Source organism: Aedes aegypti, chromosome 3 (assembly GCF_002204515.2).
Source record: "Aedes aegypti strain LVP_AGWG chromosome 3, AaegL5.0 Primary Assembly, whole genome shotgun sequence".
Classification (NCBI taxonomy): domain Eukaryota; kingdom Metazoa; phylum Arthropoda; class Insecta; order Diptera; family Culicidae; genus Aedes; species Aedes aegypti.
The window spans coordinates 380,115,238-380,142,888 of NC_035109.1; the positions used below are offsets into that span (position 1 = coordinate 380,115,238).

The 27,651-nt window shown below is 36.1% G+C and overlaps 1 protein-coding gene across 3 annotated transcripts; it reads left to right on the plus strand.

Moving 5' to 3' along the window:
- Positions 1-210: 210 nt before the first annotated feature.
- Positions 211-27,324, plus strand: LOC5567464 (calcium channel flower). 3 transcript variants are annotated; one of them, XR_002502122.1, is made up of 6 exons: positions 211-607; positions 817-937; positions 13,266-13,473; positions 13,537-13,644; positions 13,865-14,881; positions 26,107-27,324. XR_002502122.1 is itself a non-coding variant. In XM_001657415.2 (6 exons), exons 1-6 carry the CDS (start codon positions 605-607, stop codon positions 26,164-26,166), a joined length of 606 nt encoding a protein of 201 aa, XP_001657465.1. In that variant the 5' UTR covers positions 211-604; the 3' UTR covers positions 26,167-27,324. The 3 variants fall into 3 exon arrangements, 2 of the variants coding, with proteins under 2 accessions (XP_001657465.1, XP_001657464.1); XM_001657415.2 differs by having other exon boundaries at positions 13,865-13,970; XM_001657414.2 differs by lacking the exon at positions 13,865-14,881 and having other exon boundaries at positions 235-607.
- Positions 27,325-27,651: the final 327 nt, after the last annotated feature.

Below are 27,651 nucleotides of genomic sequence, written 5' to 3' on the forward strand. Positions count from 1 at the left end.
GTGAAAAAAATGCTAACAAACTTGCATCTTGTCACCTTTATTTACAGAAGAGAAGATTGATGAAGAGAAATCGATCATGCGACTTACGCCCTTATTCTAGCACACGCTTGATTTTAGTCGAAATCATCCGTGTCGTAATCTCCGGAGTCCCCCCTATTGCAACTGTCAGTTTTCGGCCTGCCGTCGGTCGCTGTCAAAAATCGATTTTCGCTGCCAACCGCACGGGAGCAAAACACAGAAAATCTTTCACTCGCCTTCGAAGGAGGATCGTCGCGCAACATTTCGCGATAAGCAGTTTTCGTCCGCTTTATCGGAAAAATCGTCCCGTTTCGCGTTCCGGACAGATCCTCAACCCGTTCGACCGCCGTGTGATGCGCTAAACGAAGAAAAGCCACCGTCTCGTGAGTGCGTGCGTGAGAATAGTGAAGTGCTCTAACACTACTCCTCCGGTACGGTTCGGGGTTGTTCCGTTGTTCTGCTTGTCAGTCAGTGTATTTGAACTCGTCATCATCATCAGTTTTTTTTTCTGCCAGCGTAGTGCCCAATTTCTTACCCTCGTCTTCTCCGCGGAACTCAGAAGTAACAGCAAACCGCACAAGAAGAAATGGTAAGTGAATGGGAGAATCCGATCGATTTCTGACCCCCTTCCGAGTTTATCACTAATCAGGTTCCATGGTGGGGTCCCGGAGGGGGGGTGGGGGTTTTTGCTCATGTGTGGCTTTTCTCTCCTTTCTTTTTTGGGGGGTGGTGAACACTCTTGTTTATCGCATTGAATTTTGTGTTTAATTGATTGCGTTTGATTTCTGTGTTTTGCAGTCTTTCGCCGAGAGATTAGCCGGGCTGATGGCCCGCCCCGGCCAGGATAACGTTCCCCGCGATGACGTACCGTGGCACCTAAAGTACGGTGGACGCGCCGTTGGAATTGTGGGAGGATTCTGTAAGTATTATCGTAATTTTTATGCTTGAATTATACTGGATACCATCCAAGCACTGTGGTTCAATTTGTAATATGTGTTGGACAAAGTTATCAATGAAATAAAAACGGTAGGGTCTCGGTACAAATGGTTGTTATGTACCAGAAGCGGAAATAGGAACACTTAGATGCAGTTACAAATTACACTGTGACATAATATATTTTTGCATATTTCTCATCGTAATAGGTTGTTTTTCATCACGCCAATCTGTCATGAAACGGCTGAAGTATGCAGTGCGGGAATAGTCATTACGCAACTGAAATCAGTGCTGTAATGATTCATTACGCAACGTTTTCTTAATACGCAACTGTTTTGAGTTGTGTAATGAATCATTACACAACATTTTTTTCAGAAATTGTAAAACAATGATGAATGCATTCCGATATCATTTCTGATTCCCTCAAGTGGTCTTCTACTCAGCTAGCCGTAAAATGCTGTAAAAATCGTCATTCTGCAACTTGTTCCGTAAACTACTATTAAGCAACAAGTTGCAAAATGATGATTTTTTCAGCACAAGTCGTACAAGAAATCCATAAACATTAAAGAAATCGCGCAAGAAGAGGATGAGATATATTATTGACGACAAGAAAAACAGAACTGAAAAGGCTACTTTTCAGCACCGTTAACAGTGCTGTAAACTAGCACTTTCCGACTTTTCGATACTGCTCCTTTTGTTAGGAAAAGTAGGCCGTTATGTTGTTCATCCTTTTGATGAAAAGTAGGATGATATGCAACGGAATAGCAAATAAATAATATTGATCGACACGATAGTTTTTTTTTATAATGAACATTTGAATAGATAACTTCCCTTAAATGAGCGGAATCTCTTGTATCATTTTCGAACTTATATTACTGGAGCACTAACGCAGCTACTAAAACACGTGGCTCAAGCAATTCTATGCTAAAATACTAATGCTACATTCATACTTGAGTTGATATTACGTGAAATAGACTCTTTTGATATCAGAAACCTTACATCTAGTTTCTGGAAATAAAAGTATAACGTTCGATATCAAGATAGTTTTGATTTTTGGCCATAAAAACCAAATAGATATTGGTATATTCTAAATTCTAGTGCAGGGTGTCTACTACCTAAAAAAACTGGAAAACCTGGATTATCAGGAAAATTTTTTTGATGGTAGAATATGTTCATAACATAGGATTTTCGCGCTAAAATCCACCAAAAATTTCAAGACGCTGCCATTATAACGCTCCTTGAACTGTTCAATGAGGATCTTTGGCAACATCCATTTATTACGTAACCCTAAAATTTCTCCAAAAATCCCTCAAAAGGTTATTCGCGAAAATCTAATAAGGCATGGTACACAAATTATGTCTAGTTAGTCTAGTACTTCTTTCTATGAATTCCACCCAAGGATTACAAGTGCAGTGCTTTTAAACATTTCTCAATGAATTTCTTTAAAAAAATCCATGTAAAAAAGTCTATTTAAGGTTCCATACTAATTAATACTGCAGCTTTTTTTCAGAAAATCCTCCGATCATTCCTACACCTTTTTTAGGCATTCCGTTAGATGTTTTTCAAGGTTATTCAGAAAATCCTGCAGGATATTATCCAGAGCTCGCATTGATTTTTTTTTTTCAATCATCTAGAATCTCTTCTAAAATTTCCTCAAGGGTCTATGAGTTCTTCTAGTAACCCTTATCCATCAAGGATGATTTAAGAATTGTCAAGTTTAATCAGAGGTTTCTCCAAAATTTTCTTTAGAAATAGCTTATGATTTGTTTTATGAACATTTTTTCAAATTTCTGAAAAAGTTCATTCACATTTCCATAGAGAAATGCCTTGAAAAAATCATGGAAGAATACGTGGACAAACCTTCGAAGACTTCCTTGAAAAATCTCAAAGAATTAATACGAATTCCATAAAGAAATCTATGAGTAATTCCTGGAGATATCATTAGATAAATTTCTAGTTAAAATCTTATAGAAATTCTAGAGGACAATGTTGTAAGAAATCTTTGTACGCTATTTTGAAAAAAAAAATCTGGTTGAATTTTTGAAGAAGTTCTACATGTGAGTCTTTGAAGATGTCTTAGGGAAATCGGTATAAGAATCATCGGATAAAATCCTGGAGGACTTGGGGATTTCATGAAAAAATTTCTTAAACAATCTTTACGGGAATTCCCGAAGATCTCTGAGTTAATTTCTATAGTGTTATTTGGCAAAAAAAAACTAGGTTGTACTCCTGAGATTTCCAAAACGAAATTCTTTAATCAATTCCTCAGGAAATTTCTCGAAGCGATTCCATAGAAAATAATCACTAAATGAAGTATTGAAAAAAATTAAAAGATGAGCCAGCTTCGGGTTGCAAATCTGTCAAATAAATAAACTAGGGGTCAAATAAAGAGGCAGTAACACTCTAATATAACTTGACGCTTATATTGAGCTGTTCGGTAATCCAATCCGGGAAGGCTATCAACGTGTCGTTCTCACTCAAGTGACGACATGACTACTACAGAGATTTCACCCATAAATTGTCCATCTTTACCACGCGTAATGAGTTAATTGATTTAATAACCATGCGGATTGGATTACCGAACAGCTCAATATAAGCGTCAATTTATAAAAATGAAAACGTTCGTCGTTTTTCCGTCAGGAATAAGTGTTCGCAATGCATCTGAAGTAGTGATCCTTTATAGAGAGATATGCGGAAGTAAAATGGAATGATTTGGCAACAGACCAGCAGTGCTGATTTCGCTCGGCGTCGAGAATAATATTGTAACACGGACATGACTTCCTCATTGCTAAAAGGTGTATTTTGTTACGTTATATATCTTTGAGCTACATATTCAAACTAAAAAATCAACAACTAAAAATCGCATTGACAAAAATTTAAAAAAGAAACATATTCCATATTTTTGCTTCATGCAAAATTACTTTTATCGAAATAATTTCAAGCGGATTACATTACTAGGGGAAGTGGTGGTAACATGAACAGGGGTGGTAAAATGAACACCGTGACTTTTACCGAGAAAAATCAAATTTCGATGATTTTCTATCACACACGGACGATTTAGAGCATAAATCTAAGTGTTCGAGTTGATACGTAGGTCAATTGAAGTAAAATATCAACGAAAACTAAGATTTTAGAAAATCACCTTTGAAAATTAGAACTGACGTAACTTTTAGCTCGGAAGACTTGAGGTTTTTCAGTGAGGTGAATATCGTTATGATATGATGTCAAATCTGATACCTTTAGAATTTTTTTTGAATGGGTTTCCATCTTTAATGGATGTATTTTCGGTGGGGCAATGAAAATTTTCAGAAATATTTGTTTTGCTCACGTTTTTTGCATGGTGTTCATTTTACCACACACAGTTGTTCATTTTACCCACATAGTGCAGGTAAAATGAACATTTGCATCGCTTTTTGATAGCGATGAAAAGATGTGAAAATTTATCTATTTTAGTTTGAATCCATGTCGCTGCTATAGATTACATCCCTATTTTTGATATTGTGCGAAAGAACTATACAAATTCCTCGTTTTTCTATCAGAAACAAGATGATTTCCTTAAGGTGTTCATTTTACCACCCCTTCCCCTACTTAAGAAAAGTTCAAAACAAACATAACGCATGTTCGTTTGGCTCACACTTTGACAGAAATGTCAGCTTCCGCGAATCTCTCTTTTAAAGGATTACTAATTTGAAGAGCCCAAATCTAGCGTAACATTTGAAAAGGGCCTAATTGCAAAATGTAAACAAACTTGATTATTCGTATCATTTTTTACGTAAATTACTCCTACATACTCTTACGGGCATGCAAAATGCATTATTAATGGTAATTTTATTCAAATTTAAAAGGGCCTATCTGAAAATGATAAAACTATGAGGGCCTAACTGGTCATGAAAGGGCCTAACTGAAAATTTCCATCAAAATCAGATTGGCCCTTCCGTGCATTTTTAATTTTCCTCCATATTTTTCAATATTTAGCCCTTGTATAGTAATCAGCATAACGTAAAAATTGAGAAATGCTCGATTGACGATTCAGTAACATATTGATTGTTACTATTTTAAACCCATTGCTATCTAATAGTTTTAAACTTTTGTTCGACACTCATAGTCTATTACTGGGCCACGTAACGTTTTAAATCTAACATAACATAAAAATTAGTAAAAAAATGGTGAATTCAAACATCATCGGCAGATAGGCCCTTTTACGACTCTGCAAACCAGTTAGGCCCTTTGATTGAACATGGTTTCTGTTAGGCCCCTCCAGTTAGGCCCTGTTTGTGCAACGCAACAATATGTGCACCAACCCTATTCTTTGTATCACACACCATTAAAGAGAAGCTAAATAAACTATCAGTACGCTCTATACCTCCGCCATGGCAGGACGGTCCAAAAGAAGGTTGTTTTATTTTAACTAACGACAAAAAGAACACAACGTAGGATCTAAACCATTCCCGTGCGCGATCATAATTGGTGCCGTGACCATTAACGTGATACCTCGGGCAACATTTTTCATCGCTGTTTGTGCCATTTGGAGCAAGTGATGATAGTGCAGAAGCGGAGCGAAGACGCTGTCAACTACGATCAATCCTGTCGACTCCCAGCTACGGTGGTGTGGCCCATTAGGTAGCCATCTGGCAGAGCATGTACGTTCTTGGCTCATTCCGAACTACGGACAGTTCTAGCCAAGAAACATGTTCACATCAAACGGCGAGTACGATTACCGGATACTTGCGTAGTTACTCTATTTGCAACGCTACTATCAACATATTGCAAGGAGACAAAACATCAGTGAACAATAGTTCCATAGCAGCTAAAATCGCATTGTATTTTTTCACGAACACGTACATTCATTGATTTCAATTTAAGAGTGAAACGTTACCCTCGCCAATACACGATTTTTTTGTTGGAAAACCGTAGGTTTTGGGGGGCGGTATGTTTGTGCAACGCAACAATATGTGCACCAACCCTATTCTTTGTATCACACACCATTAAAGAGAAGCTAAATAAACTATCAGTACGCTCTATACCTCCGCCATGGCAGGACGGTCCAAAAGAAGGTTGTTTTATTTTAACTAACGACAAAAAGAACACAACGTAGGATCTAAACCATTCCCGTGCGCGATCAGGCCCTTTTATTAAACTTAGTTCCAGTTAGGCCCTTTTGGAATTTGTTAATTTTATTGATTATTGAATAGATTTTCAAAGTTTAAGAACAAAATCAATCGATTATGTGAGAAAATCAACATTGAATATTGAAATTTCTTGATTGAAGATTCAGTACTATATTGATTATTCATATTTCAAACCCTTTCTCCTATTTACTAGTTTTATACTTGTGTTCGACACTCATAATAGTCTACTAGGTGGCCCATAACGTTTTAAATCTTAAATAACAAAACAACTCGTGAAAATGGTTGAATTCAAACATCATCGGCAGATAGGCCCTTTTACGAGTCTGCAAACCAGTTAGGCCCTTTCAGTTAGGCCCTTTGATTGAACATGGTTTCAGTTAGGCCCCTCCAGTTAGGCCCTTTTATTAAACTTAGTTCCAGTTAGGCCCTTTTGGAATTTGTTAATTTTATTGATTATTGAAGTGATTTTCAAAGTTTTAGATCAAAATCAATCGATTAGGTATGTGAGAAAATCAACATTGCTTAATAAAAATTCTTTATTAAAGATTCAGTACTATATTGATTCCTATTTCAAGCCCATTCTCTTTTTACTAGTTTTATCATAATCTCAATGCAAAGTTAGTTGAAAAACTGATTTTTTATCCTGAAAAAAAAAATCAATAATTGTGTAATGTAATGTAATTATTACATTAAAAATTTTGAATAATTTTTATTTGTAGCCTCTAGTTGTGGATCGAGTTCCAAAAGTCGCGATTTTCACAAAAACAAATTCGTTTGTTTTTGTAACAGCCCTGCAAGAATTCTTCTTATACTTCTTCTTGGCATTACGTCCTCACTGGGACAGAGCCTGCTTCTAAGCTTTGTGTTCAATGATTACTTCACAGTTATAAACTGAGAGCTTTCTTTGACAAGTTGCCATTTTCGCATTCGTATAACGTGTGACAAGTACGAAGGTACTTTATATTCAGGAAAGTAAAGGAAATTTCCATTACGAAAAAAACCTGGACCGACCGGGAATGGAACTCAGATACCTTCAGAATGGCTTTGCTTTGTAGCCGCGGACTTAAACTGCTCGGCTAAGGAAGGCCCTCAAGTATAAAACAAGTAAAAAAGTGAATTTGTTTGAAATAGATATAATCAATAAGGTACTGAACCTTCAACCAAGAATATCCAACATTTAGCTATTACATTGTTTTTCTCTCGCTTTATTTTATTTAAAAACTATGAAAATCACTTCAATAAGCAATAAAATCAACAAATTCCAAAAGGGCCTAACTGGAACTATGTTTAATAAAAGGGCCTAACTGGAGGGGCCTAACTGAAACCATGTCCAATCGAAGGGCCTAACTGGTTTGAAGATTCATTGAAGGGCCCAACTGCTGATGATATTTGAATGCAACCATTTTCACGAGTCGTTATGCTATTTTAGATTACTAACGATCTGGGCCACGTAATAAATCATAATGAGTGTCTAACACAAGTATAAAACTAGTAAAAAAAAGTGAATGGGTTTGAAATATCAATAATCAATATGTTGCTGATTTTGTATAGAATAGTTTCCAATATTTAGCTTGTATGATATTGTGTTGTTTTCTCACATAATCATTAATGGTGGTAAGCTCGATGGAGCTTACCACCATAAATGTTGTCGAAGAATTATGCAAATCACTTCAATAATCAATAAAATTAGCAAATTCAAAAAGCGCCTAACTGATTTGAAAATTTGTAAAAGGGCCTATCTGCGGATGATGTTTGAATTGAACTATTTTTACAAGTTGTTGTGCTATTTCAAATTCAAATCGTTGTGAGCCACGTAATAGACCATTATAAGTGTCGAGCACAAGGGGTTATCCGAAAATTACGTCCATCAATTGGGGCCTTCTCCAATGGGGGGATGTACGAAAATGTGACAGTGCATGGATTGGGTATTAGAAAAAGCGTGACAGAGGGGGTAGAAGGGTTCTAGAAATCCCGAAAAACGATGGACGTCATTTTTGGATCTTCCCCAAGTATGAAACTAGTAAAAAGCGAATGAGTTTGAAATAGGAATAATCAATATGGTACTGAATCTTCAACCGAAAATTTCCAATATTTAGCTATTATAGTGATTATCACGCCCAGTGGTATGGGTGCTCTAGTGTAGATGTAGTTGTGAACCTTAGAGGAAAACAATATGCACTCTGTATCGAAAAACACCCACAACCCGTGTATACATTTTTCAAAGTGGATAATATTTCCATATTCATTTTGATGAGTCTGGAAAGCGAGTGTAAGTTTCTTTGAGGAAAACAAAAACAAACTGTGTATGACGAGCGTATGCTAGTCTACGTGTGTTCAAATGTCACTAAGCTCTATATAGTGTTTTTCACATTTTTGTTCAAGATTTATGCAAACCAATTCAAAAATCAATAAAATTAGCAAATTATAAAAGGGCCTAACTGAAACCATGTTCAATCAATGGCAGTGATGCATTTTGAACTGAACGCGAGCCAAAAGTGAACTGAACGCGTTCTAATTTTGCACGAGAACCTAGTAAGCACTGAACTCTCGTACAAGATTCTGCACCTGCTCAAGAACGGCCCGTTCACTTCAAAATGCACAATGAAGCTGAAAACACGAAAACACTACATTATAACATATTGAATTCCAATCGTTACAAATATATGGCACCTTAAATGTTTCCTAACATGTTTGCAAAACTTTGCAACATTGAAATAAGTCGTGTGTCTGCCATGACGACAGTTTTCATTCCGCGTTCAATTTTCAGTTCGCATGGGTTCAAATTTTTGAACTGCTCAATGTTCAAGCCTACTTGATCCCTCGTTCAAAAGTTTGAACTGGAACGCAAACTGAACGCGTTCAAATGCAACACTGATCAAAGGGCCTAACTGAAAGGGCCTAACTGGTTTGAAGATTCATAAAAGGGCCTATCTGCCGGTGATGTTTGAATTCAACAATTTTTACGAGTTGTTGTGTTATATGAGATTAGAAACATAATGGGCCACGCAACAGACTTTAATGGGTGTCGAACACAGGTATGAAACTAGTAAAAATGCGAATGGGTTTAAAATAGGAATAATAAATATGGTACGGAATCTTCAATGGAGAATTTCTCAATGTTTACGTTTTGCAGATAGGCCCTTTTCAAATGTTACGCTAGAAATATCGATTTAGGAGGTATAAATAAGGTAGGTTATCAAGATTGAAGTGCAAGTAAATCAGTTTAAAGGCAGCTTTTGTGACAACAAGGTGTATTATGTCAATCTTTTATCATAGCCGTCACAAACAAGTATCATTCAGCCACCACTTGCAGTTTAAATGAGATATTCTATGCTGCAATAAAGCTGGTTTTGTAGCCACAAAATTTTAACTTTATAGTTTGTCTCTAGAAGATTTTGTAAACAACTAAGAGCTGACTTACAAAATGTCATCTTCTAGCAACGTTAAATGTCGCCTCTAGCTATCATAGCATGCACGTAACTGTCAAAACATTAATAAATCCACACGAATGCCAAATTGCTGTGGAATTGTTACTTGGGAAAATAAAGCTGATAAGTGCTACTTTTCAGCACTGCAAACGGTGCTGAAAAGTAGCACTTTTCAGTTCTGTTTTCAAAGTTACCAAGAGTACACCATTCGTTAAATTACTCTGGTTTTCCCAATGACTTCATCAGCTAGCGATTCTGATTTTACATCCGTCCGATGATCCAAATCCAGTTCAGATAAGGGATTTTGGCTTGGAATTGGATCATCTAGCAGAGGCAATCAGTTTACTCTCTAAAAAGTGAATGTATGTTCTGATTACTGTAGTATATTCTGACATAACTTCATATTTCTGTCCTAAATAAGGTTAGAAATAACGTTTGATTGTCGTATACTCTGGTGATAAAATTTACATCTTCGAAAATCACATTTTATTGTTGAAAATATTAGTTTGTTTGGTATCAAAGGACGGACGAGTTCTTAGAGAATGTGTTTTTCATGGTCACAATAAAATATTTTACCATGGTCATAGTTTTGAGGGGAATTGCGTCTTATAGGTTTGATATGCCTTTATTTTTTGTTAAAGTTTAATAAAAAAATAAATACGGAGGTCTATAACAGTTTTTGTGGATGAATTTTGTTCCTGTGGTTAGAGACAACTTATATCAATACTTGCTCATAGATTTTGAGCAAAACGGAGCCGCTTATCACGTTTATAGGAAGGTTCAACAACGGCTCTCCAAATTGAGCCGTTTTTTCGAAAATATGTTTAAGTCTCCAATGATCCAGATATGAACCAATTCTATCATTTGAAGAATCTCACGCCATCGTTGATGTTTTAGAAGCTTTCATCACAAAAATATTGAACTCGACGACCACATGATAAAATTTTAAGATATGCTTTCAATTCCTCTCTAGTAAGGTGACAATAACAGATAAAAATCATCTACAAAGCGTAAAACTAAGTCTAAATAGATTAAACAATACAAAAAATGAATAAAATTAATGTTCCGTGCACATTTTCTATAGAAAAAGTACCATAAAACATGATATGACGTTTTTCGCATTTTTTTGTGGGCCATACTCTAGGTTCTTGCTACGCAAAAATGTTTGTTTTCCTAGAAATAAAACAACTTGAAAGGCATTTTTCGTAATCGCAAATAATGTTGTATGCAACTCGTTGCAAAACCCTTTTTTCAGCATTCGACGTAATTAATGTACGACTCGTGCTGAAAAAACCATCATTTTGCAACTTGTTGCTTAAATAACTATTAACCCTATATAATGCCCAGCAAACCAAGCCAGGAATCGTGTATAGAATATTTTGTAACTGAGTTTAGTTGCGTCATGATTTATTACGCAAGGCTAATTTATTACATAACATTTGAGTAAACAATCATACTAAAAATCATAATCTGTAACATTGCATTCGGACATCTTCCGCGCAATGAGTAGAGGCGAAAAGTGCTGCACGATAAATTTGATTAGAGCTTCGCTGAAATTTTACGTTCTGTAAATGGACATGTGTAGCACAATTAATATCTATGTCTACATGCATTGGGATTTTGGTTCGAAATGTTTTGCGCGTACGGCTTTCAGCTCCATCGCTTGGCACTGGAATGAGACGTGCAAAGTTAGTGGACGAGCAGCTTTCCTAATTAATGGCGATATGAGCAATATGAAAGTAGGGTATCGACTACTAGACTGAGCTATCTTGTTGGAGTAAGGGATGGTACACAAATTATGTCACGCTGAATTTCAACTTTTTTGACCCCCTCCCCGAAATGTTCGTAAGGCTTGTCACGCTGGGCTCGAGCACCCCCCTTTCTCCCCTTGGAGCGTGACATAATTTGTGCATGACCCCTAAAATGATTCCATTTTGGTAATAGATTCTTCGGTAATTTGGTCTTGTGTCGAGATTTGCCAAGTTTTTCACTTGCGCGGACTAAAAGTGTTATTCAGTATTTTCAATTTAAAATTTTATAAAGTTGTGAGTCATGTAGTTTTACCTTTACATTTTTCAATAGGCACAATTGTTTCTATGCAGTGTCGAGAATTACACAGCGTAACAAAAATGACATTTTTACGTGTCTCAAGTATCAAGTTATGTGTCTCGAGTAGATTTGGGATTGCTGAATCTGATGCCATTCTCAGAAATGTTCCAGCACGTCACAATTTTAGCTACAGGTCGTCAAAGTTGAATAAATCATTAGTTTCATCGATGTTTACATAATATTTTTAGTGTGATTTATCATACTTTTTAGTGATCTAATCCACCGAGCATGCAAAATAGGACTTAAACTTTCATTTCAGATATAATTTGGTTGAAATTGCGCCATAAAATTTATATTAAATCGATTTTTTTAGCATGCTTGCAGTCTCCATACAAAATTCTTCATCTCTCTTGTATGGAAAAATACAATACTTTTCTGAACCACCAAAAAATAATTGTTGAGCATCGAAAGTATTATGAGCTTTGTTGATAAGTATTGCTATACACATGAAGTTTCAATTAGGTAGCAAATTATGCAAATAATTTGCCATACAAGCTGGTAAACTTGCATGCAAGTTAGCTGAAATAGTCAAATTTTCCATTTTCATCAGCCAATGTCTCAAAAACTAGACGTGTTATGACATTTTTGAAAACGGCAATGTATTCAGCAACCCTGAATTAAGTAAATAGAGATATTTTGGTGCTTGAGACAAAAACGTGTTCCGCAGTGTTACGCTTTGGTTGGCTTTGAAGCTCCCGCTCGTTTCATACGCGGTAAGAAGTTGAAAGAAAGTGCTGATTGCAGCTAATAGATTAATTTATCAAACCAATGAAAGGCTTGAAATTCTAAAATAAAATTTTATCGAAAAGAGCAATCTTGCAAAAGATATTTAAATATTTTAGCACACTTTGAAAGAATTTCAATAGGTCGCTTCTATCAACACGATTTGCGAACGCTTGATCAGTTCAAACAAGAGATAAGCCATCTCTGCTGTTCGGCTGCAAAACATAAAATGAGACAACCCACTAATTCCAATTAAAGCCAGTACTGGGTACGTCGCACCGGAGAAACTTTGTCACCGATCTTGCTCTAAACCGACGTTGTGACGTTTCGTTCAATGAGCTACGCGTTTTTCTAGCATTGCTTGCACACTGTGCGCGATTCGTGATAAGATAAGAAAGACGCAACACACAGATAAATCTATGCGGATTGAGCGAGCGAATTTTTGTTTTGTTTGTGGTTTACGTACGGTGAATCATCATCTCAACTGGACTGCAGATGATTGGTGTTGTGTTGATTGAAATAGCTTTGCATTGCAACTTGTCTCAATTGATTGTTATCAGGTGCCTATGTATAAACCTCTCAGTTAGGTATCACTCAATTCATGTGTATGCCTTGGGCTTGTAATGACAACTTCATTGGAGATTTTAAATCTATGGATTATCTGAAGACTAGTTAGACTTTATCTTTTCGTATTATCTAGGAATCTAAAATCGTTGAATGACAATTTGTGCAACACTTCGTCAGTACGACTATGCAAAGGTAGAAATTCATCCTATAATGATTCAAGAGCAGTCAACTTAGAAATTTATAATAAAAATTGGATTCTTTATTAATTGGATTATTTAAACTAACCACTTGGTTTCGTCAATAACCTTCGAAAGCGATAGATCAACAACCAGTTCTTTCATTTTTTTTCTTATTACAGTCGCCATCCTATTCGGTTTGTACAACTGCATCGGGATCCTGCTGGGGGACGTTGGCTGCCTGGTCGGTGGCATTCTAGAAATTCTGGCCGGTTTTGTGGTGTTAGCGATAGAGGCGCCTTGCTGTTTCATCTTCATCGACCACGTGCAGCAGATTGCGGAAAAGGCGGACCAACGGCCCTACTGGAACCGAGCCGCCCTGTACTGCATGTAAGGGACAGACTGAATGTTCTGGAGAGTATTCCGATTACTTTACTTTATTTTTATTTGTAGCATCGCGCTTCCACCAGTAATTCTCTGCCTAGGCTTGGGTAGCTTATTCGGTTGCGGGCTCATTTTCGTCACCGGAATGATTTACGGCATGATGTCGCTCGGCAAAAAGTAAGTACTCGCTCTTTCACATTATCTCGTTTGTTTAAGCAGATGTACAATGTCTCAGAGTGGTGTCTGATATTAATGTACTAACTAAGCTCATCATGTGTGTGTCTTCATGTCCACATTTGAGTCTCATTCTAACGGTCTGACTTTTATGCTTCCACTCCATGCTAACAAACTCATTGAACTTGTCGAATGGTTTGCATTATGACCGCGCTCCTAAAAGGGGAACTCGCGAGGACATGGCAGCGATGGCTTCGCCGAACGCGATGTCCCCGGTACAGGGCGTACCTTCAACGGATCAGCACTCGACCCTGATGGAGGATCCCGACGTATGGCGTCCAACATAAATCAGTCGCTAGACTAACTTTCCCAAAAACAGCAACCAACATCCAAAGCATACTACTAATCATGATTAGAAGCATCGCGTTGCGTTATTGCTCGAATTTTTGAAACTCACCCTCTAAAATCAGGAAGAACACTCACCAACCATCACTAACACATTACATACATTTAAACGGACGTATTCCTCTCTCAGCGAAACAATCTTAGAAAGGCATACAGCAATATCCCACTGACCCACGAACAATCATCTCAAGAACAAACCCTGCGCTGAGACAAACAATTGACGACAAGGAGAGGGAAACTTTGTAAAAGACACTCACACACACATGCATACCAACAAACAAATGCAAGAAGCAGCTCACGCATACATTTCATAACTTGTTAAGCCGATAATGTTAAACGATGTGAAAAGTGACAAACACACACTCACAAATACAGTTAAGCATTTCCAAAGCAAACAGTAATTGTAATTGTAAACCCCTAGCCATATAAAGTTAGAAATAAATTGAGACGAAAGTACGTACGATTGTAATAAGCAGCAGCAGCAGCAATGTAGTTGTTTGCGGTCTGAACTTACATTCGACCGCTAAACGGAAATATATGGAACATAAGAACAATAGTTTGACGCGTATGAAAGTAAAATCTAGAGAATATCTCGTTAGGTATTTGAAAATGTCCTTCAGGTAAAGAAAAAGACTCACGCACACTTATCACACTATGACTCACACTCACACAAACCTAACATTAGCGACACTCACACACGAAAACAAACTATATTGGAACACGACACAAGAACGGAATATAAATTAGCGGACTCTCAATCCAATGGGCGTATTGCGCGACGATATCATAATTAGGACAAGTTTTACTCTCAAACTGCCTGTTAGGAATAACACATGTAGGTGGGCCATGTTTTTTGGAGGCTTTTTTTAACTAGTGTGGTATCAGTAGTGGTAGTAGTTTTTCTTTTTTCATCTCAATCTATCAAGTGGTATGAAGTAGTATTAGATTGGTTCAGAAACGAAAACAAAGTTGTAAAATTCCTGGGGCACTAGATATATCGATCAATGTATTGCGTTTGGAATTTTCAGTCCATTCAGTACATTTGTATAGAACATTGCATCTCATTTTTCTTCTACTTGTTTCGAAATTCGGTATAGTATTCAAAACAACTAGATTTTAGAATCAACGGTTGACTTACAATTCCATGCTATTTTTAAGCCCTCAGTCTAAGGGACAACCAGAAGAGCTAAAACTGTCAAAGAATGTTCTTTCAAACTGAAGTCACAAATCTAGTGGTTATCCCGTCTAATTTTACATCTTAATATTTTTACAGCATATTTTGGCTGTTTTTTGTACCAGTCTAATTTAGTAGGATGATGCATGATTGCTTTTTTTATCGGTTTTGTTGCATAGAAGTTTTTCAAAAAGATATTGCCTTAACATTGAAAAACGAATTTTCTGTTTTATTATAATTTTTAGTGATGGAAATTTAAAGGTTTCAAAGCAAAACTTTTTTCTAATTGATCGAAGTTGATCAAAAATCTAATTTTCTATTTTTGATGATTTTCTCTCTGACAAGAACCTAGATAGGGTAAAGAACTACTTGGGCATCTCCATAATTTACTTTGGACTCTATTTTTCGGACAAAATCGTCTGGAAATTTGTAATGGGATGCACTTATACACTCCCGTGCAAAAGTTTGGGTTCCCTCCTTAAAAACATACAAAACTGTTTTATACATGTCTCTGTGATAACACGTCCAAGTAAAACTCTCTATGGCGTATTCGAAATGCAATGAGTTATCCTTACTTCGTAGTTTTTTTTACAAAAACATATTTTAAAATTTTGTTTAACAAATTTTAACTTCAAGTCGTGACATTTTTCAAAAAACATCCCGAAAAAACATGGCTAATTTCCTTAAAATTGGTTCGACCAAATTTAAAATCAATGTGTCATTAGAATCGTAATCTCATAATCTTTGAAGAGCACTCACGAAATTTTTGCGGAAAAATCAGAAAACTGTTCATGAAACAATAATTAAAAATCAATGAAACAATCATTTAAAATACACCAACTTTTGCACAATGACTTGAATGTTTCATTGATGTGTGAGGATTTTAATGACACATTGATTTAAAGTTTTGGTCAATCCAATGCTGAGGAAATTAGCCATGTTTCTTCAGTGTTTTTCTTTGAAAAATGTCACAACTTAAAGTAAAAAAATAGTATCATCAGATTCCGCACATTTAAGGGAAGTTAACAAAATATCTGTTGAGTCGATCAATACCATTTTTATGTCGCAATGCAGCTCCGAGTATAGATAATCAACGGCAAAAAAATGAATTTAAAAAAAACAGCAATAAAGAAAACTGTATACAGTTAACTCTCCCTTACTCGATATTCCGTATCTCGATATCGAGTTAGAGAACCATAGTAAAAGTTGATTTTCATGGCTAACTCGATGGTTCCTTGGAACGCAGTTGCACTACTTTTGTGTTCTGTAACTCGATACCTCCCTAACTCGATGGTCCCTTCAATATCGAGTAAGGGAGAGATGACTGTACTAAAACCGACATTTTTTTTTAAATTTTGTTGAATTTTTGGCCTGAGCGGTAATTGGAAAACACAAAAATACCAACTGATCCAATTGGCGATCAAAAGTGAGGTTAGGTTGCGAAAGTTTTTCAAATTGAAATGAATATTTATTTATTTATTTAAGGCACAGGAATCTGCCTTAAATTGCAAAAATCTTGTCAGATAAATGATTGTGGTTATGTTTCTTCGAAAGTTATCACTAGGAATTTCGATTAAGATGCACTAATCCCTATTCTAGAAGAGCGCCATCTATGCATTTTAGCTTTACGTTAGTTCACTAATAGCCGCTCACAAGGTCTCTGCGAGTTTTAATATAAAGAATTATTTAATTTAAACAGATGAACATAATTTCAGATGGCTTCATTTAAAAGTTGTTAATGTCCTTTGCCGATCCGTGAGAAAAAGATCGCATTTTCATACGAAAAGTCCGTTTTTACACTAGTGAGTGGTAATAAGAACATGAGCGGCTACTGATGGTATACACAATTCAAAAAATGTTAATGGAAAATACCTATGAAGTAAGACGAAGTAACTCATTGTCTTTTGAATACGCCATAGAGAGTTTTGATTGGACGCGTAATCACGGAGATATGGACAAAACACTTTTGTATGTTTTTTTAGGGAATGACCCTAAACTTTTGCACGGGAGTGTATATATAGGATATTGCGATAAAACATGAGCTCAGTAGCTTCGAAAAATCTCCTCTGCCGAAATGAATATATAGTGTCCAGAATACCCAAGAAAAATTTTTTCGGTTGCCGCGCGAATTTTTGTAACGCGAATAGTCGCGCGTTGTACTTTGTACAACACCCTTGCTTTTTTATGTTCAACATTACACACCTCGCGATCTAGGTTAAATACAAAAAAAAACATCTTCGACAAAGTTGCTTAGGAGATCAAGGACTGACAAGCAGTGATTATTAGGTTTCAGAATTCCGCCACCAGGCAGCGCTAGTGTGCATGAATGTTTTGTTTTGCTAATATTTTAGGAGCCTGATCACTTAGAAAGATAGCGTCTTCGGCAAAATTGTTCAATAGCTCAAGGGCTATCATTGTTTGAGCAAATAAATTCGAGATTTTGCCACAGGCGGCGTTAGTGGGCATGACACTTTTGTTTCGTGGATATCTTAGGATACTGACAACTTAGAAGTATGCCGCCTTCGCTAAAGTTTTTCAGTAGCTTAAAGGCTATCATTATTTGAGTCAAAAAATCAAAATATACATGGAGGTCCCTATTTGTCTCTGACCCGATCACTTAGAAAGATGGCGTCTTCGGCAGAGTTGTTCAGTAGCTCAATTGCTATCTTTATTTAGGCCGTGGAATTGGAGACTGACCTTGAGCTACAGATCAACTTTGCCGAATATGCCATCTTTCTAAATGTTCACGGTCCTGAGATATTCGCAAAACAAAAATTTCAATGTCACTAGCGCCGCCTGGTAGCAAAATCTCGAATCTCTTGAACAAAATAATCATTATACGTGGTCAGGCTCCTGAGATATTTGCTAAACAAAAGATTCATGTTCACTAGCGCCACCTGGTGGCAAAATTTTGAACAAAGTACAACAGCGCGACAGCCCAAGAGTTGAGAAAAGTTACTCAGAGTTATAATCGACTCAGTAAAATAAAACTATTATTCAAGCCTTATTTGTCCAAGAATTGAGAACGTATTCAACAACAGCCATTTTATTTACGTAGTATAACACAAGTTTATTCAATGTTTTCTCTCGGCTGTTCAACATTAGTAACATTATAAGTCACAACTTTTATTCAACATTTAAATCGCCAGGTCTCCACAAAACATCCAGAAATGTTTGTTCAGCGATTGTCTAATAGAATTACATGCAGTGTTATTCCTAAAATATCGAAGAAAAGTTATAGTTGCCATTACTACTTATGATCACGGTTATATAAAATAATAGGCTTTGTTCAGCATTTGTGCAACTATAATACTTACTGAACCAGGGCTGGAAAGCGTCAATGTAAATGGAGGGTATCGCGCGACTTTTACATAGATGCTTCTCTCCCTGTCATCGGACGGAGAGACAGGGACAAAGATTCTCTCCAAGTTCTCTTTCATTTATCCGTCGCTAGGGCCTGTGTCGGAATCATTAATTTGCTTATTTTTAGTTTATTATCTGGTATAATTGCTTGGGTTGATTCTACGAGTGGCGTGAAGCGACAATTGTCGGTGTCGTATAGCGAGGTGACAATTCTCGACTCGAGTGAAGTGACTCTCCATTTGATTTACACGGCGAGTCACTTCACTCGAATCGAGAATTGTCACCTCGCTATACGACACCGACAATTCTCACCTCATGCCAGTCGTAGAATAGACCCAGCTATTTGTATAGTTGCATTTGTATTGCAAGCATGAAACACATTTACTTCCCGAAATTGTCCAAAATAAGATAGAAATTTGAATAGAACAACAGCATTAAAATTGCTCTCGTGAGAGTTCCGTCATTGCGACTTGACGAAAGACGAAGTGAGCTCATGAAATATTTGTGCTTATTCTGCGCGGCGTATGAGTTGAGACGAGTCGCTCTCACCTCGGGTGACGTGAGACGACTAATGCTAATCAAACGGGGAACGAGTCGACAATTGTCACCTCATTCGACTTTTGTCACCTCCCACGCCGCGCAGAATAAGCACAAATGTTTCGACGAGTGACAGTGAAACGTTCGTTTCGTCAGTGTCGCAAGCCAGTCATGATACTTGACAACCCTGTACTGAACAGTCTGTTTTGGTGTTTGATTCAACTAAAATGGTTATCATATTTATTTATAAAATTGATTATATAAACGTACCAATAAAATGTTTGTTCGGTATTTCTTCGACATTTATTTGATAATTTTAATAGCAAAGCCATTCGTAGGATGGAAGCACCGGTTTTGGTCAGCCCAAGAGAAAATATTGGTTAAAAAAAGGCCGAATGAAAGCTTTAACCTTGTTTTCGAATTGAAAATCGCGTTAGGCCACCAGAACCAGTTTCAGCCACATACTTGACTTCGGTTCCTAAATTGGTCAAACACATTGATTTTTTCATGTGTGTGGCCAAATTAGGAAGACCTTGGCCAAATTAGGTGTAAAGAATGTAAAACTATAAAGTTTTTTTTTTTTATTTGGCTCAATTTGGACGAATAAACTTTCTTAGGGGTGGTCCATTAATCACATGGTCATTTATGGGGGGCACCGCCAATGCCCACGGTCCATACAAATTTCAAAACTTTTGTATGGACAAAAGACCACGAGGGGGGAGAGGGAGATCTGGAAATCCAAAAAAAAAGACCACGTGGTCAGCCCCTTATGTGAACGTGTTCTTTCAAACGCGAAATGTTGAAACATGAACGCTAATTTTCTGTAAGACGATGTATAAACCACTATGGCACTTTGGCGATATGGCCAAAACCGATGCTTCTACCCTATTAATTTGTACCTTTTATTACATAGTCAAATCTGTGTACCTAAAATTTGTAGGTTCACCATAAGCTGAACGGGACAAATGAAGAACAAAAACTAGACAATCGTAAAAGACGAAAACAAATGTTCTCATGAAGAACTCTGCTTAATGATTTCTGGAAAATATCGATAAATACAAATTTTACTCTAAAAATTCATCATAGTTTTGAACTTTAAAAATTTGATTCTGGGAAAAGTAAGACGAAAATGTTTTCGTTATGATGATCAAATCATAGACCAATCCAATTGTAGTGGTTAGCACACATGTCTCTCACGCCGATGACCCGGGATCGAATCTCATCCCCACGATAGTCACTTATGAAGTTATAGTGACACACGTTGAGATGAACTAGCCCAGGGCTAAAAATTTCGTTAATAAATATTAAGAAATAAGAAAAAAATAATAGACCTGAATTGTTTTAATACTTTCATTGAATAAGATAATTTAATCAATTGTGTATGAATAGTAAAAATAGAATTGTTGTTCAATATAATTTACAATGCTTGGAATATAGTGTACTTATGGGGTTTGAAATACAGTCGACCTTCCAACCGGGACCATCGACTTGTAGAATTATCGAGTTATAGAACATACCGACACAAAATATCCTGAAATCAGATGATCGAATTTCTTTATTTCCAATACTTTTATGTTCACTTTTGTAAGAAAGCATTATTATTTTGTTGATGGCATCTTGAAAAAAAAATGTGTTTGAAAACTTTTTTTCAAAATGCTCGAGAAATCACGTTTTATTTTACTGAAAATTAATATTTTTATTTTCATGTTTTTCAACTTTCATTACAACTTGCAAGTCTTCACTCACTTCCAAACCAGAAGTGGTCCATGTTTCCCTGTATAAGAGAATTTTTAGATGGATATCGAGTTATGGATGGAAATTTGCCTTCCGCGTAACAGTGGAGACATTGAGCTATAGAAATCTCGACTTATGGAGAGCATGATGTATGGAATTTGAAGGGACCGAAAAATCCGTCGTGTTATGGAATATCGAGTTGTGGAGAGTCGACTGCAGTGGCGCGGGAAGTGGGTAGGACAGGTAGGACATGTACTACGCACGAAAACACCTGGGTAGGACAGTCAAAGGGTTGTCCTACCCACGATTCAACAAAACAAAACACTAGATTAACAGAAACACGATCAACGTCGTAAGGTTTTCCATCGTATTCGCATGCTTAGTAAAGAATGACATGATTTGTACATGACCCCCAAAAGTTCTGGCTCGCGAGAAGAGCGATTGAGAATATCTGTAATGAAAATCAAGGGAAACTAACTGTATAATAATTGCTACAAGAAACTTCTTCAACCATTAGAACTTTTGAACTTGTGAGCTTTTGCAAATATCCGGGTCTCTTCGGTGCAAAGAAAAAAAAATACACAAATTCACAGAATATATGCTGTTTATCCATTTATTGTCTAGAAATAAATGAGAAAATTAGAACAACAACACTGGTAGTAGAGGCAAGAAGTCTCTACTTTTAACGGAAGGTCTTTAGAGTATCTATTTCAACCAAAACGGTCTTTAAAGTCTCTCCTTTTAATTATTCTGTTTACATTGAATCCTATTGCAGGAATGTACAGGCTCCAAAAAAACTTTCAGAAAGTATAACGTGTTCAATGGGCTCTTCAAGAACTTCGTCTTTGATTCCCCGCGGAAAAGCTTCAAGAATTATCATAGGGATTTTATTAAAAAAAATCAGGCTGTTTTATTTCAAATTCTTCCACAGGACTCTCTTCAGAAGTTTTTGTAGAGATTTCTCTACCCTTTCTTTCAGAAATCCTTTCGACTATTTTTTCAAAGGATACTTAAATAACTTCTCCAGAATTTGCTCCAGGTAATCCTTGAGTACTCCAAAGCTTCTACCTCCAGTAATTTCCTTAGGTATAACTTTGATTTTTTTCCAAAACTATCCTAGAATTTCTTCCAGATATTTTTTACTAATATTTCTACCGAATTATCCATTGTTAGTCTTCAAGAATTTCTCCACTTGTTCATGTGCATTCCTTCAAGAATTCATCCATGTTTCCGCCCTAAAATCCAAAGTTCCTTGAACATTTTTTTTCTTAAGTTCATTTAAGTCTTTACACTAGTTTATACTAAACAAATTTTGACAATAATTTCTCCGATTATTTCACAAATGTGTAAAGGGTTTCTGTCCAATGGTTTTCCAGAAATTTATTTAGAAAATCCTGCAGAATACTATTCCGATTCGATTGATTTTTAGCAAATTATTTGGGAAATCTTCTAAAATTTCTTCTAGAGTCCAGGAGTTATTTCAAAGATCCTTGTTCATTAAGGGTGACTTCAAAACTTACCCCAATATTTTCAGATGTTACTATAAGTTTTTTTTTCAGAAATACCTCACTGATTTATTTTTCAGAAAAATATTCTCGGCATTTCCCTGGAGACATTCCTGGAAAAAATCCTGAAAGAAAAAAACTTTCGTTTTGAACTTGAATCTAGGAGGATGTCCCAGCGAAATCGACGGATGAATCACTGGATAAAATCATGGAGGAGTTATGACTGTCTTGAAAAAAATCTCGAAGAATTTTTGGAGGAATTCATATGATTTCTGAAATATTGTTTAGATACATTACTTTTCTGTTCCAAAATTCAGGTTATTAGAGAAGTGTCTCTTTTGATGCTATGAAGAGTCAAACTTTTATCTCCCGGCTCTTATTAGATTTAATTTTGTTTTCTTGGTTCATGTTTGGTTTCTTTTCGGTCTCTTTATGGTTCCCTTTATATCTCTTTTTGGCAAGGAGTCTTCTATTTTCTATTTTTAAGACACTTAGTCGCGACCAGCCCAACGTAAAGCATTCTTAGTCTTGTGGTAAATGCTGGCATCGAATTGAGGTGCAGAAGTAAAGGAATGTTAGTGATAAAAACCCAGTTTTTTTTCGATTTTTATGATATTTGGAGTAAAAGTCTCTTACTTGAATAGCATTCGAACCGCAATGACATTTATTAGATTTGTTTTGAATTGAGCTAGAAATCTTAAAAAGAAACTCTTACCCCACTCGAACTTTTGCCCCACTTTACTCTACACCTTTTTTGTATTTTGGTAGAGGTCCACTTAAGGGTATCAGAAATCATAATCATATCATTCACCATTATTGGCGGGATAAAAAACAGTCTATTACGATGAGAAATAAAAAAAAAACAAACTGGTCTTCCAAGAATTATGCTATTTTTTAGTTGAGCGGAAAAGTCACCTGAAAATATCGTTAGAACGCTTGGAAACAGAAAAAAAATCCTCATCTCAACTCAACTCAAAACGGCCGAAACGTCACTTACACTGCTTTGTGTTTGAGCTCTTCAAATATAATAGCTTTCAATTTCCAGCCCAGGGTTTAATCTTTTCTTAGTTTCACTGCTAAAAAATTGCTAACGTTTGTCCTACCCATGGTTCCGAACGTGGACGCGCCTCTGGTCGACTGTATGTATTAAATACAGATTACTTCAAAAACAGATACCGTTTATTTGAAAGATTTAAATAATACATGACATCGATAAATGACCTCAAATTTTGGTCGATTTAAATGTTTTTTTTTTTTTAGAGGAGTTTTAAGATGATATTTTTTTGTTTAAGAATAATTTTTGTAAGAAATTTGAAAATAGGTTCGATTGCTGGAATCATCTCCAAACTTGGTCTTCTAATCCCCATTTTTAGGCTAGACTTTAAAAAAATGTTGCTATTTCATATGAGACTTTCACAATTGTTCAAAAAATGTTTTATTGAACCAGGATTTTCTAAACTTACTTATACTATTTTTATTTATCAAAACAAATGAGACTAAGCCATGTTTTGGAAATCGGCTAAAATTTGGCATAAATATAAACATATAACAAAGAAAAGTATCAGAAGCATATGCTGTATACAAATTTAGTTAAACTGTGAATGACAAACTGATAACGACTGAAAAAAATGAGTAGGTCAAAAAACTCACAAATGAAATAAAAATATGCTGTGTCTATTCTCAGTTTCCCAAATTACGGGACAATTTGAACATTTTTAATAAACAGCGACGGGACAGCTCGCCAAGGTGGTGAAAACGATACTGTCCCGTTATATACGCTTAAAAATTTGACACATTATTATTAAATTTCAATTAAGTAAACATAGTTGTGATATCGGGGCTCAAACTCGGGACCTTCCGATTTACAGGCGCATGCATCTCCACTGCTTCAATTATGATTATATACATCAGCAGGTAAAAGCAGTATTTAAAGAAACAATAAGATACGGGGTAATACCCAAATACCCCATGGATCTTCCCTATATTGTTCAAGCATAGTCTAAGTATTTTGCTTGTGAACACTATTGTTGAAAATTGCTAGTGAAACGTACGACTTAATAATCCTATGAAAACATGTCGTTGATTTAAGGCTGTTATTTTGAATGACCTTGTTCATAGGTAATAATCACTTCTATAATCTGTTAGACAAACGCCGATCAAGCATTTCTGAATGTTCAATGGATAACTGGTGGTTTCAATATTGAATAAAGAGTATAGAGTCTACGTAATTGTGTTTTTATTGGTACTTTCATACGTTGTTCTATGCTACGTTATTGAATAGATTCTCCACTTCTGGGGGAAAACAGCTTGATTAATAGTTTCATTTTTACTAAGACAATTATAGTAAATAATAGATGAGGTACTGGGGGGCAAGTGGGTAGTGGAAATCGTATAGTTGAGATTCTTTAAATTCTATATAAATATTTTTTAGCTTGACTTCCACCAAATCTAAGTGGTACGCTGAAATTGATTTGTATGTAAAATTAAAGAGAAAAATACAGGACAAGTTTTTGAAAACGCATTTCTGTTTTTTACTTGCCCCACTAGTGGGAAAAAGTAAGTCGCTTTGAACAATAAATTGAAAAACTAATAGTTATATTTACGATTTATATCAACTTACACATTTGTTAAGGAGTCCCAATGACAAAAACATAAATGCCATATAAACGAAGAAAAATTTACCCTTGTCAATTCAATTCTCTTCTGTTTAGTTATGTTTGCTTAAATGATTCAACAACATTATAACTACAACATTTTCAATGTTATTTCTTACATCATGAGACAGAAATTGCATTTCTGCTCTGTAGAATTTCCATCGCTCGTTATTATTTTTAAGAAAGTCGGATAACTCTTCGGGAGAAATAATTTCTTGGAACGGAATACTTCAATAAAGTATTTAAAACCTTTTTTGTGTTGCGGTAAAAATATAAAGGTAGATTGGTAGAATATTGAAAAATTAAGTCGACATTCATAATTTCGAACTATTCAAAGGTTATTTTTAGTAATCACAAAAAAAGAAAGGAAACAGAAATAAGGGTCGACACTTGTAATGACGAACCATCCATAGTTTGATAAAAAATTACATGAAAATAACGTTGTCATAAGCATGAAACGAGCTTACCAGTTGGTAATCCATTTTCGACTGAACATGGATATCTTTCGGCACTTGAACTGGACACGATTGATCTTGTTTTCGTCGCTCACCTTATAAGAGCATACAAAGGAATCGAAAGACCAAATACTACACATAAAGAGTTGATTTAGAAACAAAATATTATCATTTAAACGAATCATCAATTTTCTAAAATAATGTTTTGCCCAAATATAATGTTTAATAGAAAGTTTGCGTGCCACAATAAAATTGAAAAATATTTAAAAACAGGCATGACAAACTATAAAAAATGTTTAAATTAATCACTTACACAACAATTTTCAAATACACGATTTGATTTGCTTTTCTTCAAATTGCAAGACTAGATGAATCACTCGTCAAACATCCATATCGATTTTTGTATTTTTTGCACAATTTCACAGTGTCACAAATAGCACCTGAAATGAAGGAAAAAGAAAGGAAATTCCATCATTACATTTCAGCTCACGTTCGTTCAGCTTTGCATTGTAGATTTGCTTTGCATTTAGTTAGCCAGAAGCAGCTTGCCCATTGCTTTATCGCCGTATTAAGTAATAAATCTTGCCATTCTAATGAAATCTCTTATCATTTCCCTTCCCCCCGTTTCCCCTCAACAGAGCGTCGTTTGCGGAAATGCGGGCGGCGGCAGCAGCATCAACGGCGGCCTCGTCCGCTGAGCAGGGTCGAGCCGGCGGCGCCAACGGTGCCACATCCGGGTCCAACCTGGGAGGATCCATGCCGAACAGCAAGCAAAGCTCGACCCTGGTCAACAATGTGCAACCGATCGCCTACAGTATGCCACCACCGTACGATAGTGTAGCCTAATTAATCAACAGTTCGTTGTGTAATACTATAAGGGTAGAAGACGTGCAAAGATAGCGAAGGACGAGCGTAAAGACTTTATATAGGAAGATGTTGTTATCCCTTAAGACGTCGCTACTCATTCCCCCGATCCTTCCCTAACTTCCTGCTAGTTATACTAGTATAACTACTACAATTGTACTCTAGGATTGGTGAGCAACAACGTTCTGATTCTGATCGAGATGCTGCTTGCGCCAAAAGCAGTCAAGTCCTCCCCTAAGCTAAGGAACCCGATTATTTCACATATGAAACTTTTCTGTTAGTTTAGCTATTACCTATGTGCATTTTTGCTGTTTAGTGGGCGATTCAAAGTATGTGAACTAAAGATAAACTTATTATTATTATTATTGATTATATCACCTATGGATACTGATTATGAAACAAAAAAGTTTAATCCCATTAACTAGCGAAACTTACTGAACTAGCTTAATTGATTACGATTACATGAAGAAATACACTATATTTATTAGTGAAGTTGAACTACCCAACTGAGATATGTGCTGTAAATTTTTCTCTTGCGTTAGGTGTAAATTTGTTGCTCGTAAGTGATTCGTCATCAGGAAACAATGAGAATGATTAGACAGACAAGCACTCTGTGAGAAGAAGAAAAAAGAACTACACATCAAATTTAGTTAGCCTAAACTCTATTTATTGCAAACTTAATTTACTGAACTGAAAACTAACCGGGACGAAGGATAACGAATGATTTCTGATTGCTGAGATCAGCTGGCGGGATTTAGTCTAATTCTAACACTTGAGCGCCAGTGGAGATGAATAGTGAGATGTACGTTCTGGACGAAATGTACAGCAAATAGCAGAAAGGAATGGTGTAATAGGTTAACAACAGTGTGGAGAAAATAGACAGAGAAGAAATGCGAAAACGAAATGCTTGTAATAGTCTATCGAGTTAAATTACACTAAAGTTAAGACTGGCAGTGAATAAACTTTCCATTAAATATGTGACAAAATTGAAATTGGAGTGTTTCGTTTGAATTCGAATAAGTTTAAGCAACCTAAATGGGTAGTTACGAACAAAATTTATGAACATTGGTTGGATTCAGTGGTTATGGGGGTAGCGGATTTATATCCATAGTGCAGCAACGATATTCTTTCTTTGATCAACATCGAAAACAGTCCATGTTTTGTAGGTCCCAATGATTTTGATTATCTCCGCTTTGCTCCACACCTTCTTGTTCCAAGCGGATCCGCATAAATCAGTGGTATAGAATATTCTATCGATAGTATCCCTATCATCAGAAAAGCAAACAAATTGAGTGGATCTAGTCAAAATCGTATCTCTG

Bases quoted from the DNA above. Each gene is read 5' to 3' on its own strand.
- LOC5567464 (XM_001657414.2), top strand. The intron at 938-13,265 runs GTAAGTATTATC...TTCTTATTACAG, and splicing joins TGGAATTGTGGGAGGATTCT to TCGCCATCCTATTCGGTTTG. The intron at 13,645-26,106 runs GTAAGTACTCGC...TCCCCTCAACAG, and splicing joins ATGATGTCGCTCGGCAAAAA to AGCGTCGTTTGCGGAAATGC.